The 14,877-nt window shown below is 36.7% G+C and overlaps 1 protein-coding gene across 6 annotated transcripts in view; it reads left to right on the top strand.

The window, feature by feature from the left end:
- The window catches only part of USP9X (ubiquitin specific peptidase 9 X-linked), a 654,895-nt gene that overhangs the window by 583,932 nt on the left and 56,086 nt on the right, over positions 1 to 14,877 (top strand). For 5 of the 6 annotated variants that reach the window (XM_078854327.1, XM_073358602.2, XM_073358592.2 and 2 more), the window contains 3 exons: positions 322 to 447; positions 4,614 to 4,739; positions 8,585 to 8,751. In XM_078854327.1, the coding sequence (XP_078710453.1) occupies positions 322 to 447; positions 4,614 to 4,739; positions 8,585 to 8,751 (419 nt within the window). The remainder of the gene's footprint in view (positions 1 to 321; positions 448 to 4,613; positions 4,740 to 8,584; positions 8,752 to 14,877) is intronic. The other variant, XM_073358621.2, reaches the window with a different exon arrangement.

Here is a 14,877-nt window from a genome sequence, read left to right on the forward strand (position 1 = left end):
ATGTTTATAGTTTTACAGTTACATTTTCCCATTTTTGTAATGTTTTAAGAAGCTATTTGGACTTTATCCAAAACTTGAGTTTGGAATACCAATTTTAACAACAAAATATCAAATACATGAATGTGTGTATTGAAAGGTTGGTTAGTATTCGAAATAACAAAAATGAGTGTCTTTTTTTTGCATGTGTATTGTATTTAAATATAATACATCTTCTTCCACTCGTCTCCTCTCCCCACGCCTATCAGATAATTTCTAGTTTCATACTTTAGGGTTTTCAATACTTTTTTTTTAAATGTAAATAATAAAAATAACTTATTCCAGATAAACCAGGCTACCCATGACCAGGCAGTGGTGCTGCAAACTGCCCTACAGAACATTCCCAATCCAACTTCAGAGTGCATGCTACGAAATGTAGCAATACGTCTTGCCCAGCAAATATCTGATGAGGTTAGTATACTCTTTCCTGTAAAACCTAAGTTTTCTTTACTAGATTTTCATTTTATTTCATCATATTCTTAGATTTCCTTTCATATAGGAAAATGATAGATTTCCTTAAATTCAAAATACAAGTAGGATATTTTGCATACTTTTTATTTTTTAACACTTAAAATATTGAATGATTTATTTCTTTACAAAATTATTTACATCTTTTTCATGTGGTTACTTGGGAAAACCAATATGTGTAATGGAGTTCAGATGGTATTAGCTAAGTGAACTATGTAAGGTTCTGCACATCTATATTAATGGGTTCTGATACTGTGAGACCAGAACGCAGTTGGTATAGTATTGTTGCAGATTTTAAAAGTAAACTTAGCATAATTTTTCTTGAGGTAATCAATGTATTTGAAGAATAACCAGAGAAATATTTTTAACAAGAAAATATTGTTACTAATATTATAGTCTTTTTTACTCTTATGTTTGTCTTTGGTAATATGCTTTTTAGAGAGTAATAGGAAAAATGGAGAGAAAAAGGTTAAATATTTTATTAAAGGTGACCTGAAATGCCTTTTAATACAAAAAATTCAACTGTTGAGGTCTCAGATTATTAACAATATATATAATATAAAAATGTTTAAACTACACATAATTGAAAATTGGATCACCTGGGTGGAGGAAAAGTGAACAGCTTTGCTCACAAATGGATCATCTATCTAAATGGTGTGACTTAGCCTTATTAGATTTATGCAATACTGGGTGAGATAATATCTTAAGAAGAGCACTGTGTAAGCTGGAAAGCTTATCTCTGTCACCAACAGAAGATGGTCTAGTAAAAGATAGTATTTCACCCATGTTGTCTCAGTTATTAGATTTAGAATTTTTAGTAATGCGTTTAATACGTTGTGGCCTGTCAGGTAAAAGGGTGGCCAAAGGAAAAATTACAACTTCCTTTCCAGATGATTGGTGCTGCATCAGCTTCCAAAGTGGAAGCAATGCTGACTTGGACTTCAGGACCTGTATAGGAAATAATGTCCTCATATTACCTCAGAACATTGCTGAGATATCCAAAAGTGTAGAAACCCTCCATGACCATTTTAACAATATGAAATGTACAGCGTCTGCCACAAGTAAAAAAAGACACAGGCTTGAGAAAAAGAGGTTGATGGAACTGGACACCAAAACAGGATCCCTAGTTTTCATCATTGCTACCATTGATGGAGCTGCATCAGTCATGAATTTTGTATATGAAGTTGCCAGTGTAGAGACATTTACTTTAGACACAGATTTTTCCATAGAAGAAATAGATCTTGGAGGGAGGGCAGGATGTGAAATGTGATTTTTACGTGCTCTGTGTGAATGAAGTTCTTAAAAAAAAATATTAAAAGCAGAACACTAGCGAGACAGATCAAAGGAACGAGACTCAGATTACACTGCATCAGTGCTAAAATAGTCTCTATTTGCAAAAATGAAGAGAACTGCTGAAGAGCTAAATCTGAAGTATTATCTGGTTTATCCTGCAAGATTTTTCTTGTATGATTTGGTGGCCAATAATTTGTTGTTCTTCAGCAGAATGTTTTTGTTTGCTTGTTTTTTATTTAATTTTGAGACATTGGATGCAGCCTGTGAGGGAAGAATAGAGTAAGAGTTGAAGGGCATTAAAAAAAATCTACGTATTTGTTAATAATCATACTTCAAGTTTTTAATGTAACTTTTCTCCAGACTAAATTAACAAACCTATTTTTGTTTTCTTAATATGTGAAAGTTCTTACTGAGATGCTTCTGATGCAAGGTGAATCAGTTGGTGGAGAGACTGGTGAAGTTCCTACTTTCTGTTCTAGCTCTTGCCATTTCCATAGTCGTAGTGTAGGTTCATCTAGGATTAAAAGCTCATGATGGAACCAGTTTATTAAGCTTTTTATGTTCAGTGTTTAATAAATCTGAGTATTGGAAGATATACATTGACAGAAAAAAGGTGACTAGATACCAGCCTTCTCAAAGGATATTGGAAGTTTTCCCCTATTAGAGGGACGTATGCTTCCTGAACAATGTTGCCTTGAATATGAACTCATGAAATTTCGGTGAAAGCTTGTTGCAAACTGGGAGAAGTTACGATTGTGGTATTTAAATTTTTTGTAATGTTTTAGGTGTTTGTACTACCAAATATTTGATATATATGAATCAATACAGTGCTTTATTTAAAAGTTACTAAAAGTAAAGCAACAGAAAACTTATTGCTTACCTTTACCAAATATGTATTTATAGTAATTAATTTGAAATATACATTCTGTTAACTTCTTGGGATCTTGCAGATGGTTTTATGTATTAACAATTTTCCCCTTTGGCCTTGGATTTTACTGTTCCAAACAGTCCTATTGGAATTATTTTATGTTTGTATAGCTCCCATCAACAAAATACAATATAAGGGCTCCCAAAGGTACTGTGTAACTCAACTAAACATAGAGTTGGCTTTAGTATGAGAACTACTGTTTTTGTTTAAGGTGCTATAAAAATTGGGAACTTAACTTGGCTGTCATATTTCATGCTTACTTCACAGTAGAGAGAAATGTCTAATTACACCATAGCTGAAATGCATGACTTTTCATTAGGACTGTAGATGGATTTTATCCTTATCTGCTTATTATTGTAAAATAGATAAATTGGGTGGGGAGAGTCAGATTTTGGACCTATAAATCTTGACATTGTCACTTTAAGACTGACTTCTTTCAGTTACTTAAAATATAAAATTGCAAGAATTCTGACTTTCATGTTTGAGAGTATAATTTGCTTTCTTCCTCTTCATTATATAAAGTGAGTACAGTTAATGTTAAACGGAATACTTTTTTTAGTGTCTAAAAAGAGGAGTCAGAGACCAGGATTTTAAAAAATGTCTCTCAAGTTAGGCAGCTTCGGAGCTTCTGTGCTCTCAACACCTTGGAAAGCCAGGCCACTTACTTAGATGCCAGCATCTGGACCTGCAAGGCTAGCTTGAGGCATAGGATTTTGTTAGTTTTTTTTTAAAAGCTTGGGCTATATAATTTGCTATGAATATTCTCAAATACCATATCCTCCAGCTTTCAAAAAATACATTAGGTGTTCTTATAAGGTGATTATGGCTTATAAAACCAAGTTTACATTCTATGACATAAATGTGGTCAAGGGGAGGAAGGAGATGCAGTACTCCTCAAAACTAAAACGTGGTCCTTAACTCTTACTTTTTGCTAATTCTCCTTCCTGAAGGAGAATGTTAAGGACTTGTGTTTGTGTATGAGGTGGTGGGGCGGGGGGGCAGGAAAGGTGTAATATTTCTCTCTGGTTGCATATTTTAAATTAATCACACCTTTATAAAGCATGTTGGAAAACAAACAACTCTTTTGCAGCAATTAGTGATAGATAAAAACATGATGCTAAAGTTTAAAAAAATTAGTATATAAACTAGGAACTATGCCCCAAAACTGTTGAATTCTAGTAATTCATTCATAAAACAAGACTCAGATAACCTTTGTAGGTGTTCGGCTCTCTGATAAACTTTGTAGGGCCTATGTGTAGCAAAATTCCTTTTGAAAATTAATTAGGGGTTTGGGTGAACTCTTCTGTGTTTGGATAGCAGCTAACATGCAATATCTTGGTTATTTTTCTTTATCAAAATTAGTTATGCCATTTTATAGGCTAATTGCTTTCCAAATCACAGCTGTTTTGGAGTTGAGAACTAAGCAAACAAATCCAGTAAATGTATATTTTATGTATACTTCTCTAATGAAAAATGGCTGAGCAGATTAGGTTTTTTAAAAACAATATTGAAAATAATTTTAATATTTTTGCCAAATTTTGGCCAGTATCAAATATTTTTGTCACTTATCTAATATCAGTTTATAATACTTATATCTCACTAACTATAGTGGCGTGAAGGAAGACCCTGAGACACTACCTAATACTCATATTTGGCTTTCATGAGCATTGCTAAGATGAAAGTGAAGTGTAAAATGCTAAATGAAGGCACAAGCCTTTCTAAGTTATAGCATCTTTTTTTGTTTTGTTTCAATATAAAATGTCTTAAAAAGTAGTGTAAAGATTCTATTTTTACGAGGTTAGTTGCCGTAATGGTGTAGAGTCCATTTTAATATTACTAGCAACTGTATTTTAATGTTGCCGTGGTTTGTTTATTTCTTTGTCTCCAGGCTTCAAAATACATCCCTGATATCTGTGTTATTAGAGCAGTACAAAAAATTGTCTGGGCATCAGGGTGTGGGTCAGTACAGCTGGTGTTCAGCTCAAATGAGGAAATTAGTAAAATTTATGAAAAGGTAAGAGTTCTTAAGCAACTTCTTTTTCTATTTAATTATTTGGTCAGCTATAAAAAGGACAGTGTCAAGTAATTTAGGCTCAAAATGTGACCTATCTTCAAATAGTTATATTCTTGTTGGTAATATGCTTTGGATTCTAATGTAGGGTCACAATTGTGATACTGAAGTTAAGATTAAGATGGCATTTCCATGCCATGTGCCTATTTTCAATTATTTTGGGGCTGAAATTTCTTAAACTTGAAGTCACATTTTTTCTGTTGTATCAGAATATGAAATAAACATCATGCTAAATTTTTCAGGTGTACTTTTGTAATTTAGATAATTCAAATGCTTTAGTCTTTAAAGCTCAGACTAGGCACATATGGAATGAAAAATGTTTTTAGCCTGCCTTTTTTGGAAGAAATTTGATTTTGAAATTGACACTGAAGCACTGGTAAAACTGAGTGATAGCATGTATAGCGGTTTATTTTCCTTAATTGTTTATGCACGTACTTGGAGTGTAAAATATCAGATCTTTGCATACACAGGATTTAAGGGGTGGGTTAGACCAATCTGAGTTGGAGATATTTCTGGGTATCATGCAAAATGTTTATACTGTCTCAAGCTTTTGGATCTTTTTTCCCCTTGGTATACACTACTCAGAACCTTGTTCTTGTAAAAGTAACCTTCAGCTTATCAACGGTGGCTTATAAAATTTTAAAAGTAATGACATAACCAACTCCTAGAATTGTATTGCAAATTCATGTGTATCGTTGGATGATGTAGTTGAGGAAGTTGCTGAATTCTGGAAAGAGCAAGTTCTGTTTGTCTCACGTGTCTCTTCACTATCTCCTCTGAATTTTCAAAGTTAATCAAGTCTGGCACTGCTAAGTACTTAGCTAAGTAAAGGAAGAAGGAATTTGATGGGATGCTTTTATTCTTTGTATACTAGACCTTTTGCTTAAATTTTTGATTTACAGAAAAATAGGTTTACTTCCAGAAGAAGCAGCTTCTCGTTTAGCTAGCTTAGTAGCCCTAGCACTTCTGATTGCCTAGGTATCCTGTTCAATTTCTCACAAAATGAGTTCCTCACTAAGAAGAGTAATCCTCCCTTTATTTGAAGTTTGCTAACAGGGCTAAATTCTGGCTAAGCTAGTGTGGTAGTAGAGAAGCAGAAGTTTTTCTCAAATGTTTCTTCACTTGCTACCCATATCACAAAAAAAGTGTGTGGGAGGGGAAGCAAGATCCATATGCAGGTGTACGGAAGGGGGCAGGCTAGGGCAGAACTACTTGAAGTCTTGGCTCCTTGTCCCCTTTTCTGCCAACACTCTAGCCAGTACAGCTGCCCTGGCATACTGGAGAGCCTCTGCTGTGCTATAGACCTGTCACAGTTTACTCCCTCCTTAGAATAACGAGGAAACCAGGTGGAAGGGTAGCAGTGCAACAATGTGCTGCTGTTTACTGTGGCATCGTGGCAAAGCCACAGTTGAACCTTGACACTCTCTGTATTGTACTGTCTGTTTCAGGCTTTACAGTTTGTATATGTAAACTATATATTTAAAGATAGAATTGAAAACATTAGGCAGTGAGTATGTATCTTAAATAAGAATGTATATGGCCACAGAAATAACTAGAGAGAAACTATAGTTGGACGAATGATGTTGAGAATTGTACACAAGATGAGAATGTTTCCTGCACATTAATTTTAAATGCCATTTAACTTTGCTTCAGGAATTTCTCACATTTGTTTTAGATACTCACCCAGTTTTCACTTGGGGTGAAAATCACCCCTGTGAGAAGGCTAACACAAGATACTCTACCCTTCTCTTCTTCCCACATACTTAACCCTGTGATCTTTCTATCTGTCATCTAAAATGCATATCGTGTGTGTGTGTGTATATACCCCTCTATAATACTGTCATATAACTGTTGGCGATGGTTAAGGTTGAAATTTGGCATATGTTCTATTGGCGCAAAGCTTTTTCAAACCAGTTAATTTTTTATATCCTGTGCTTGCTTTTTTTTTAAAAATCACCTTGTAGAAACTTTGGCAAAATCAGTTCAGCCATTTTTTAGTTATGCAAGAAGGTATGGTGGAGTGGCTGTATTCCAGTCAAAAAAATTTCATGTCTGATCAAAAATGATCAAAAGATGACCATTCAAATTTGGCTTATTTGATCTGAAGAAAATTCTATTCTTTTCTGATTTTAGGAAAGGAGTACTAAGAACCTCAGTTAGTCAAATAGGTCCTGAGCACCTTAGAACCATAGACCAACTCCTCAGGGACAACTCTGCTGTACTTGAAGAACAGCTCTGCTTGCAAAATTTTAAACTCCACATTTGCACTGCATTGGAAACTTTTTTCTTTTTATTGAAAAAAAAAATGTGAGCAACTAGCAGTAACATACAGTGATAGTAACTTCTATCCGCTAGCTCCTCCATTTTTGCACCTCAGTTCTTCCACAAAACTGATATTCGCGCTTCCGTGGTCTTCCCCCAAACTCCAACCCAATATTCATCCCTCCTCCTTCTGCACAGTTTGCGAAGTAATGACTCTTCTGGAACATATAAAAACATGGTGGTGTTGCCCAAGGGTGTATAGGACCTTCCAGGATCTTGGCCCTCCATGCACACCCTGAAATGTACTGCGGAACATCCTGTCCCATGGGCTTGGGTTCATACTACCTTGTTCCTGGGATGACCCTGCAGCTGTCTGGCTTTGTGTTGCAATGGGACTGCCATGCAGCCTGTGTTGTCGCAGCTGACTTTGTCTCTATTGCCTACTGGGGATCTGGTCCCTTACCTGAGGGGACCAGAACTTTTTTCTGGGTCCTTGAGTGCTTAATTTCTCAGTCTTAACATTAAATGAGTATTTTTAATACATGTAAGTATACAGTATGTGTGAATATGCTCACTCTAAATGGGGGTCTGCTTATTCATAAGAATTTTGAAGAAGACTGAGAATATGCTTTAGTTTTTGTAAGTGGCTGGCTGAGCTTCTCTGAATTGATCATTTTAATGCTTCTGAGATTTGAATAGTATTGTAGTTGTGTGTTAGGGTGTCTAAAGCCTTAAGCAGTTTGTAGGTCCCCCCCACCCCCCCAATAGAAATAAAATTTTTCTAAGCTGTTTTGCTTTCTTATCTCTTTAGAGGGAATGATTGTTGAGTTGGACTAGGTGAACTGTCTTTTGCTGGAGAGGATTTCAGTTATGTACCAAAAGGATAGGCATCCTATTTTGCATCTTTTTTTCTGAGCTTTGCCTTTACTAATCTGGTATAACTATGCATTTTGTTATGTGGTGCTTTATACAGTCCATATCTTCATGTGTTAGTTTGACAAGTAGTATTGAGAAACTTTAATTGGGGGATGGGAGGGTGGAATAATATTAAGGCATACTAATGTGACAAGGGCGGGAAAGAAATTGGTTAATATTGTATTTAAGACGCTACCAATGTAAAAGTGGAAGGAAAAGTAACTAAACAATTATAACTAAGATCCAAGTGCTTGTAACTTAAGTATAAAAAGGCACAGTCTCTTCTGCATATATTACTATGTATTCGTTCTGTTACACTAGCACCTGCAGGACCCAAACAGGTCAGCACTTCACTTTACTAGATATATACTAAGACAGTTCCTACCCCAGAGAACCTATAATTTAAGACACAAGGCAGCAGGTGAGTGGAAAGAGTTTAGGGGAGAGAGGACTGAATCAATGTATGTGATAACTTGCATTGTAGATTTAGCTGGGCATTGGTACACAAACTCTTGGTATCCCCTTGTGTTTTAAGTGTATAGCTAGATGCCAGGCAGATTTGTTGCACTTTTCCATATCCATTCATGCTGTTCATTTGATTCACTTTACAGACAAATGCAGGCAATGAGCCAGACATGGAAGATGAACAAGTTTGCTGTGAAGCTTTGGAGGTGATGACCTTGTGTTTTGCTTTGATTCCAACAGCATTGGATGCACTTAGTAAAGAAAAGGCATGGCAGACATTTATCATTGACTTGCTATTGCACTGTCACAGCAAGTAAGTGATTTAAAATAAATAGCACTTGTATAGTGTTTTACCTCTTCAAAACACTGTACAAACTAATCTAAAACACAAAGTAGATGTTGCAGCTATTTATCATCTTTTTAACTACAAGGGGGTTTTTTGTACAGAAATACTAAAGACTTTCAGTGTTGGTTTGCTTTGTGTTAAGTTCAAAATACGTTTGCTTTTTTATGATTAACTGGTTACTCATGTACAAATATGTATTAGTATGCTGCTTAGCAATATAACTTTGTAACTAGGTTCTGTGTCTCACCAACTTTCACTGAAATCAGTGAGTTGCAGGTGTTCAGTACCACTAAGCATTGTGCTGTTTATTTCAAAAGTCAGTTAAACCAGAAAATAGTGTTTTAGAAATCCTGAAGAGGGTATTTGGCCATTCTGACTTTCGTTCATAATGTGATGCATGTATTAGTAACACTAATGTTGTTACTTTTTCCACTTGTACTCATTTGTTCAAAAACTCTAATCCTTTTCTTTTACTGGTAAGAGGGAGAACCCTTAATGTATTATAAATGTCCAACTGACTTGACAGAGTGCTTATTAAGCTTCCAAAAAGACCAGTAAATGTTGTATTTAATGCCATTCAAAAAAGTTGAGTTTTATTTTGTTGAGTTTGTATTTTGAAAGATCAACAATAGGTAAGTGAGTTAAGTCATGATTGTCCAATCTGTGGAATGTTAGTTATCTGGGTTAAATCCTAGCCCCATTGAAGTCAATACAAGTTTTGAAATAGACTTATATGGAGTCAGGGTTTCACCCACAGTGTTTGATTTCTTTTCCATCTAGATGTGACAAGCTGTAAAGATTTCTACACTACTCTGCATGAAGTTCTGTGATTAACTTTCCAGACATTTTCTTTAGCATATAGCACATCTTGTACACTAGTGTTGGAAAAACATTTTTTCTGTGTGTATCTCCTAACAAATCCTTTCCGTTGAGAAACACTTGAAATGTGGTTGCCTCTTAATATAGCAATCCACGTCAGCCAGAGTGAATGTTATCTAAGACAGGTGTTTCAAAGACTGAATCACTGGTACCAGGATAAATGAACTTAGTTATATATGAGCTGAGGATAGCCACAAGGAACATGAACTTCAGGTATGAAGTTTTTTGCAGGGAGTGGGGAGGCTTAATACCAGAGAATAAGCATAATTACTTCACGTTGACCTGAAGCAAGGACACATTCTATCTTTTGGTTTGCTTGAAAGCCGTCAAAAGGCCAGACTGTGGGTGTGAAAGCAACTGACACACAATGTGTTTCAAGATGCTGTTTTTTCAACTTCTGAAATCAGTTATCGCAAATGAATTCTATGAACCCTAAACATATAGCAGTAAAATGTGACCTGAAGAACAGTAATAGGCCCATTGCCCGTAGTATTTTGTTCATGAATATTTTGAGTATCAATCACAACAAAATGGTAAGTATCATTCCTCACTACTGTGTTACAGTTTACAGTAGTGTTCTTTAGCCGTACGATTAAGTATCCCTGCATTATCATAGGCTGCAGTTAACAAGGCTGCTAGTACCTTGTGATACTGATTGTTGCTTTAGCAGCTTCACAAAAGTTTGAGATCCACATCTAATTAATTTACATATTAGTTTTCATAGCTTGTAGTAAAAAAAAATGCAGACAGACAAAATGTGCTTAACTTTATTTTTAATCACGCTAACAGATATTAAATAGACTTATTTTTCACCAATCTCTTGTATTTTTAGAGCAGCCTTTCTGTAATATAAAATCAAGGGGTTTTTTGGTTCCAAGTGTATGCACATTACACATCAAACTTGGAGGGTGGTTGTAGCAGAGATATAGGTAAAGTTGTTCATTGTTCACCTCTTCTTGAACGTTGGAAGACTTTTTTTCGTACAAAGCTGTGCAGTCCTGACTGTGCAAGCTTGAATAATGCCTGACATCTCTGAGATAGTTTAGTATAAGGTTATTCAAGAATCTGGCATCTGCATTTGGTTTAATAGTAGCATTTTCCTTTACAGAGATAAATACCTCATAAGATCTGAATTCTAGGAAGTGGGTCTCACACTCCATGTGTTAAATGATCTAGAAGTATGTTGCATTTATTGGGAAATGAAACACTGCATAGATCAATCAAGATTTTCATCTCATCAGACTCTGTGTGTGTGTAGAAATTTGTTTTCCTTCAGAGTTGGAAAGACAATCAAATGTAGATGAGGCAAAATATACATTCCCCTGCAATTTTTGATTGATGTAGGTGAGGTACCCACCATTCATGATGAGGTCGTCCATGTCCAGTTATATCTAATATGTGCCATGCAGTGTTTGTGCAGCACATATCAAGCACTGTTGAGAGAAAGTTCCCTTTAGGGATACACATCTGCAGTGTGTGTTACACACTGCTTCATATAGTCTCCATTACTAAATGGCTTGATGCTTGGTTAACTCCAGTAACTTTTAAATTTGAAGTAGTTTATTTTAAAATAAAGACCATTGTACTATAAAATCTTCTGCATGAAATGTCAGTCTAGATCTTCTGTTTTTTCCAACAACATAACTGTTGTGTTTGATTTATTGTGACTTTTCCAGCAGTATACTCTTTTTGTCATAGCAGCTAAAAGTGGTATCTCAAGCAAATAGATTTCTGCATCCTCTTTCAACTGGGTTTTTTGACAAGGCAAGGAATTTGTGATCTGCAGTTACACACTTTTTGAATTTTTTTTATGTGAGACCTGGTAGTCTGTCATGGATCACACTTGGGCATCCCTCCACTATTGAATTTTTTTCTACATGAGCATTCAATAGACCACTTTGCATTAAGTTTCCTTTCACTATATAATTTAATCCAGAGGTGGCCCAAGTTACTGAGCCTTATATGACAGTCTTCAGAAGTTCAAGAGATGGGGCACACTGGCCGGGGGTTGGAGCTTCAGCCCCTCGGGAGGCACCTGCTGGGGCTCAGAGTTTCAGCCCCACTCCTGCTGAAGCCCCAGCAGGCGTGCTCCACAGGGCTGAAGTCCCAAGATCCCCCTCCCCGCTGGGCAGAAGCCCCTACTCCATCATCCCGCTGCAAGGTAAAGGTTCTAAGCGTGTGCACTCCCCACCACCACCACCCCCCCCCCCCCGCAACCACACTTTAACTGTAAAAGAGCTGCATGCAGCTCACAAGCCACAGTTTGGCCACCCCTGATTTAATTTGTTTGGTCCTGCTAGTGTGGCTAATATTTTGACATTGAAAGGAGCAACCAGAATAACTATTTAGGTTAGTCTTTTATTACTATGAATGACATCTGTTATTTTGTAATGACAAATCATGTTTTAATGATAATTAGCAACTGCTTGTATTGCTGCAAGAACTGACATTTAACTTAACATTTAACTATATTTGGCATTCGCATAAACATCTGATGCAAGTATAACATGCTGTATATTTCTCAGTGCTGATAAGTCACAGAATTAACTTACAAACATCTTACAAATTACATTTAGAATGAATTTTAAATCTTCAAGTAAATTTACTTATGAAAGGTATTGGATTGACTGCACTAGAAAGTGAAGTAACCTGTTTACAGAAAGCATATAGTAATAGCATATCAACCCCACCTCAAAGCTATGTATCCAGACCCCTTCAGTCATAGGAGACTGCTAAAACTGGTTGTCAAAGATGCCATTTGTAATAATGAGTTTTCTGTTCTTGGCATTTATGCATCAGTAACTGGACTACAGAATTCGAATTGAGTATGCATAAATTCGAAGGCCAGAAAGGGACCATTTTGATCTAAACTGAGCTGCTGCTTAACATAGGTTGTAGAATTTCACTCTGGATCTTGCATCTTACCACAATTTGTGGCCAAGCTAGAGCATGTTTTAGAAAAACATTTAGTCTTGATTTGAAGACTCCAAATGATGGAGAATTTATAAGGTCCTTTTGGTAATCCAGTGTTTAATTACCTTGCTGTTAAAACTATCTTATTACCAGTCAGAACTTTGCTGGCTTCAGCTTCCAGCCATTAGATCTTGTTATGCCTTTGACTGCTAGGTTAGAGACTACAAGTGAACAGCTAAGAGACAGTGTTTACTTTTGATTGCTGCTAACTGGGGCCAAATTTGAAGTGGTGCTTTAGTTTTGAGAAATTTTGTTCTGTTTCTGTATCCTGACCTTTCTCAGTATATGGGACAATTGTACTGTGTCTTTCTTCCTGCAACCGCTAGAGGCAGTTCAAACATACCTGCGTTCTGCGGCTTGACCCACACCCCTTTTTTCCCTCATGTCTTAATTCTGTGTCCAACTTGCTAAACAGAGCAGCACTTTAGTTCTCCTGAGTCATCCATTACGATCCCAGCCTTTAAAGATTATATGGTGTCATTAGCTAACAATTTTTTTCTCTCTCTCTCTCACATGTGCTAAAATTTAAGGGACTCATCCACTTATATGGGGCCACCCACTGAGCTTCTTATCTCTGGTTTTCCCTTCTCCACCATCGTGGTGAAGCAAGCCAGATTTAGCAAAATGAAGGATGTCAGCACAGTCAATACAATAAGTTACCCGTTGGTCAGTTGTCTACCTCAAGTGTTTGTAAAACTATTAGTAGTGGTGATAACCCAGCTGAGAACTCTAGGAACTTCTCTATACCGATTCTTAGAGGACCTGCTCATCAGAACAGCATTCTCCTGGAACCACTAGAAGTAACCCAGAGGGCCCTCTCCATTCTTTGACAATATGCATTTATGATCAATTTAAAGAATCTCTCTTTTCAGAGTCAAGATAGAGATAAGTCAGTTTTCCTAAAGCAGAGAGGGGTTAATAAGATCCAAGGACTGACTTCTGAAGTGTCATTCTTCCATCTATATCCAGGACATAAGTCTTCTGATCTCATGCAAAGAGATTATTCAACAGGCAAGATCACATAAGAAAGAGTTTCCAGATTTATTTTTGGGGACCTGGAATATGATTGCAATCTCCTCTCCCCACTTCCCCCAAATCTTTGATCATAGCTGAAGAACCATAATACGTGGGGAAGGTGGGCATGGTCAGATCTTCATAGCGTCGTATCTTCAGAATTATCACTTCCTAGAGGAAAGTAGTTGAATTGGCTCTTTTGGACTTCCCAGATCACCTGAGAGCAAGGCAAATGCTGTTTGAGTCAGGCAACACAATGCTCCTGGCATACATAAATAAGCAGCAGGGTTCAAGAAACTCAAATCAAAATGTCAGAGAAATTTGGATTCTTTTGTGGGCAAAATGTCACCTACCTTCTGTTATGGCAATAAAATATAAGGGAATACCCTGAAAAGAAGAGGAGACTGGCTGAACAATTAACAGGTAAACACCTCAGAATGGTCCTTAAATTGTCCCCGCAACAAAAGTGTTTCTGCTCATATTTCAAAGCTACACCACTCAGAGATGCCATAGAGCTATCTAGATGTAACACAAAGGCAAGGCTCTCCTTCATCAGGAAACAGGCTCACAAATTTGCAGATTGGCTTTCCTCCACTCTTTCACTATTAGGCTAAGTATGTCAAAAGATGAAAAAAGGAGTAAGACAGCTGTTGTTCTCATCCCCCAAAACAGATATTGAAGGTATGGTACTCAGACCAAGTAGAGATCTCATGTCTCCACTCTATCAGCTTACTAACAGGCAGGAGCACTTATTCCAGGACTGTTGAATTCCTAAACATGGCAATATTCTTTCAAAATAGCAGGTGCTGCAAGCCTTCCATCCATCCCACTGGTGTTCACAATAGATCAGTCCTAGGAAATATCAAGTGTTTCAGCTCTTCCGCGTTCCATACAGGATGGAACTAAACCTGACCATGTACCAACCACCATTGCATCCCATGTGTTAGTATAAACCAGTCTCAGACTCATCCAAGTCTGATGTAGATCAGCCTCCAAGTTTGTTAGAGCAGCGTCTCTAACCAAACCAGCAGTTATCTCGATCTTCCGTGTCTGGGATCTCTCTTAACCCATCTATTCAAAATCTACTGTATACAATTACTTCATATTTGTGGCCCATAAAGGCATAGTGGTCACCAAATCTCTGCTGTTAAAAGGTACAAGATTTACTGCTTTTTTCAAGAGGAAAAACGGTTGCTCTTTGGACTCATCACACTAAGATCTATCAGA

This window comes from Lepidochelys kempii, chromosome 1 (genome assembly GCF_965140285.1).
Source record: "Lepidochelys kempii isolate rLepKem1 chromosome 1, rLepKem1.hap1, whole genome shotgun sequence".
Lineage (NCBI taxonomy): Eukaryota > Metazoa > Chordata > Testudines > Cheloniidae > Lepidochelys > Lepidochelys kempii.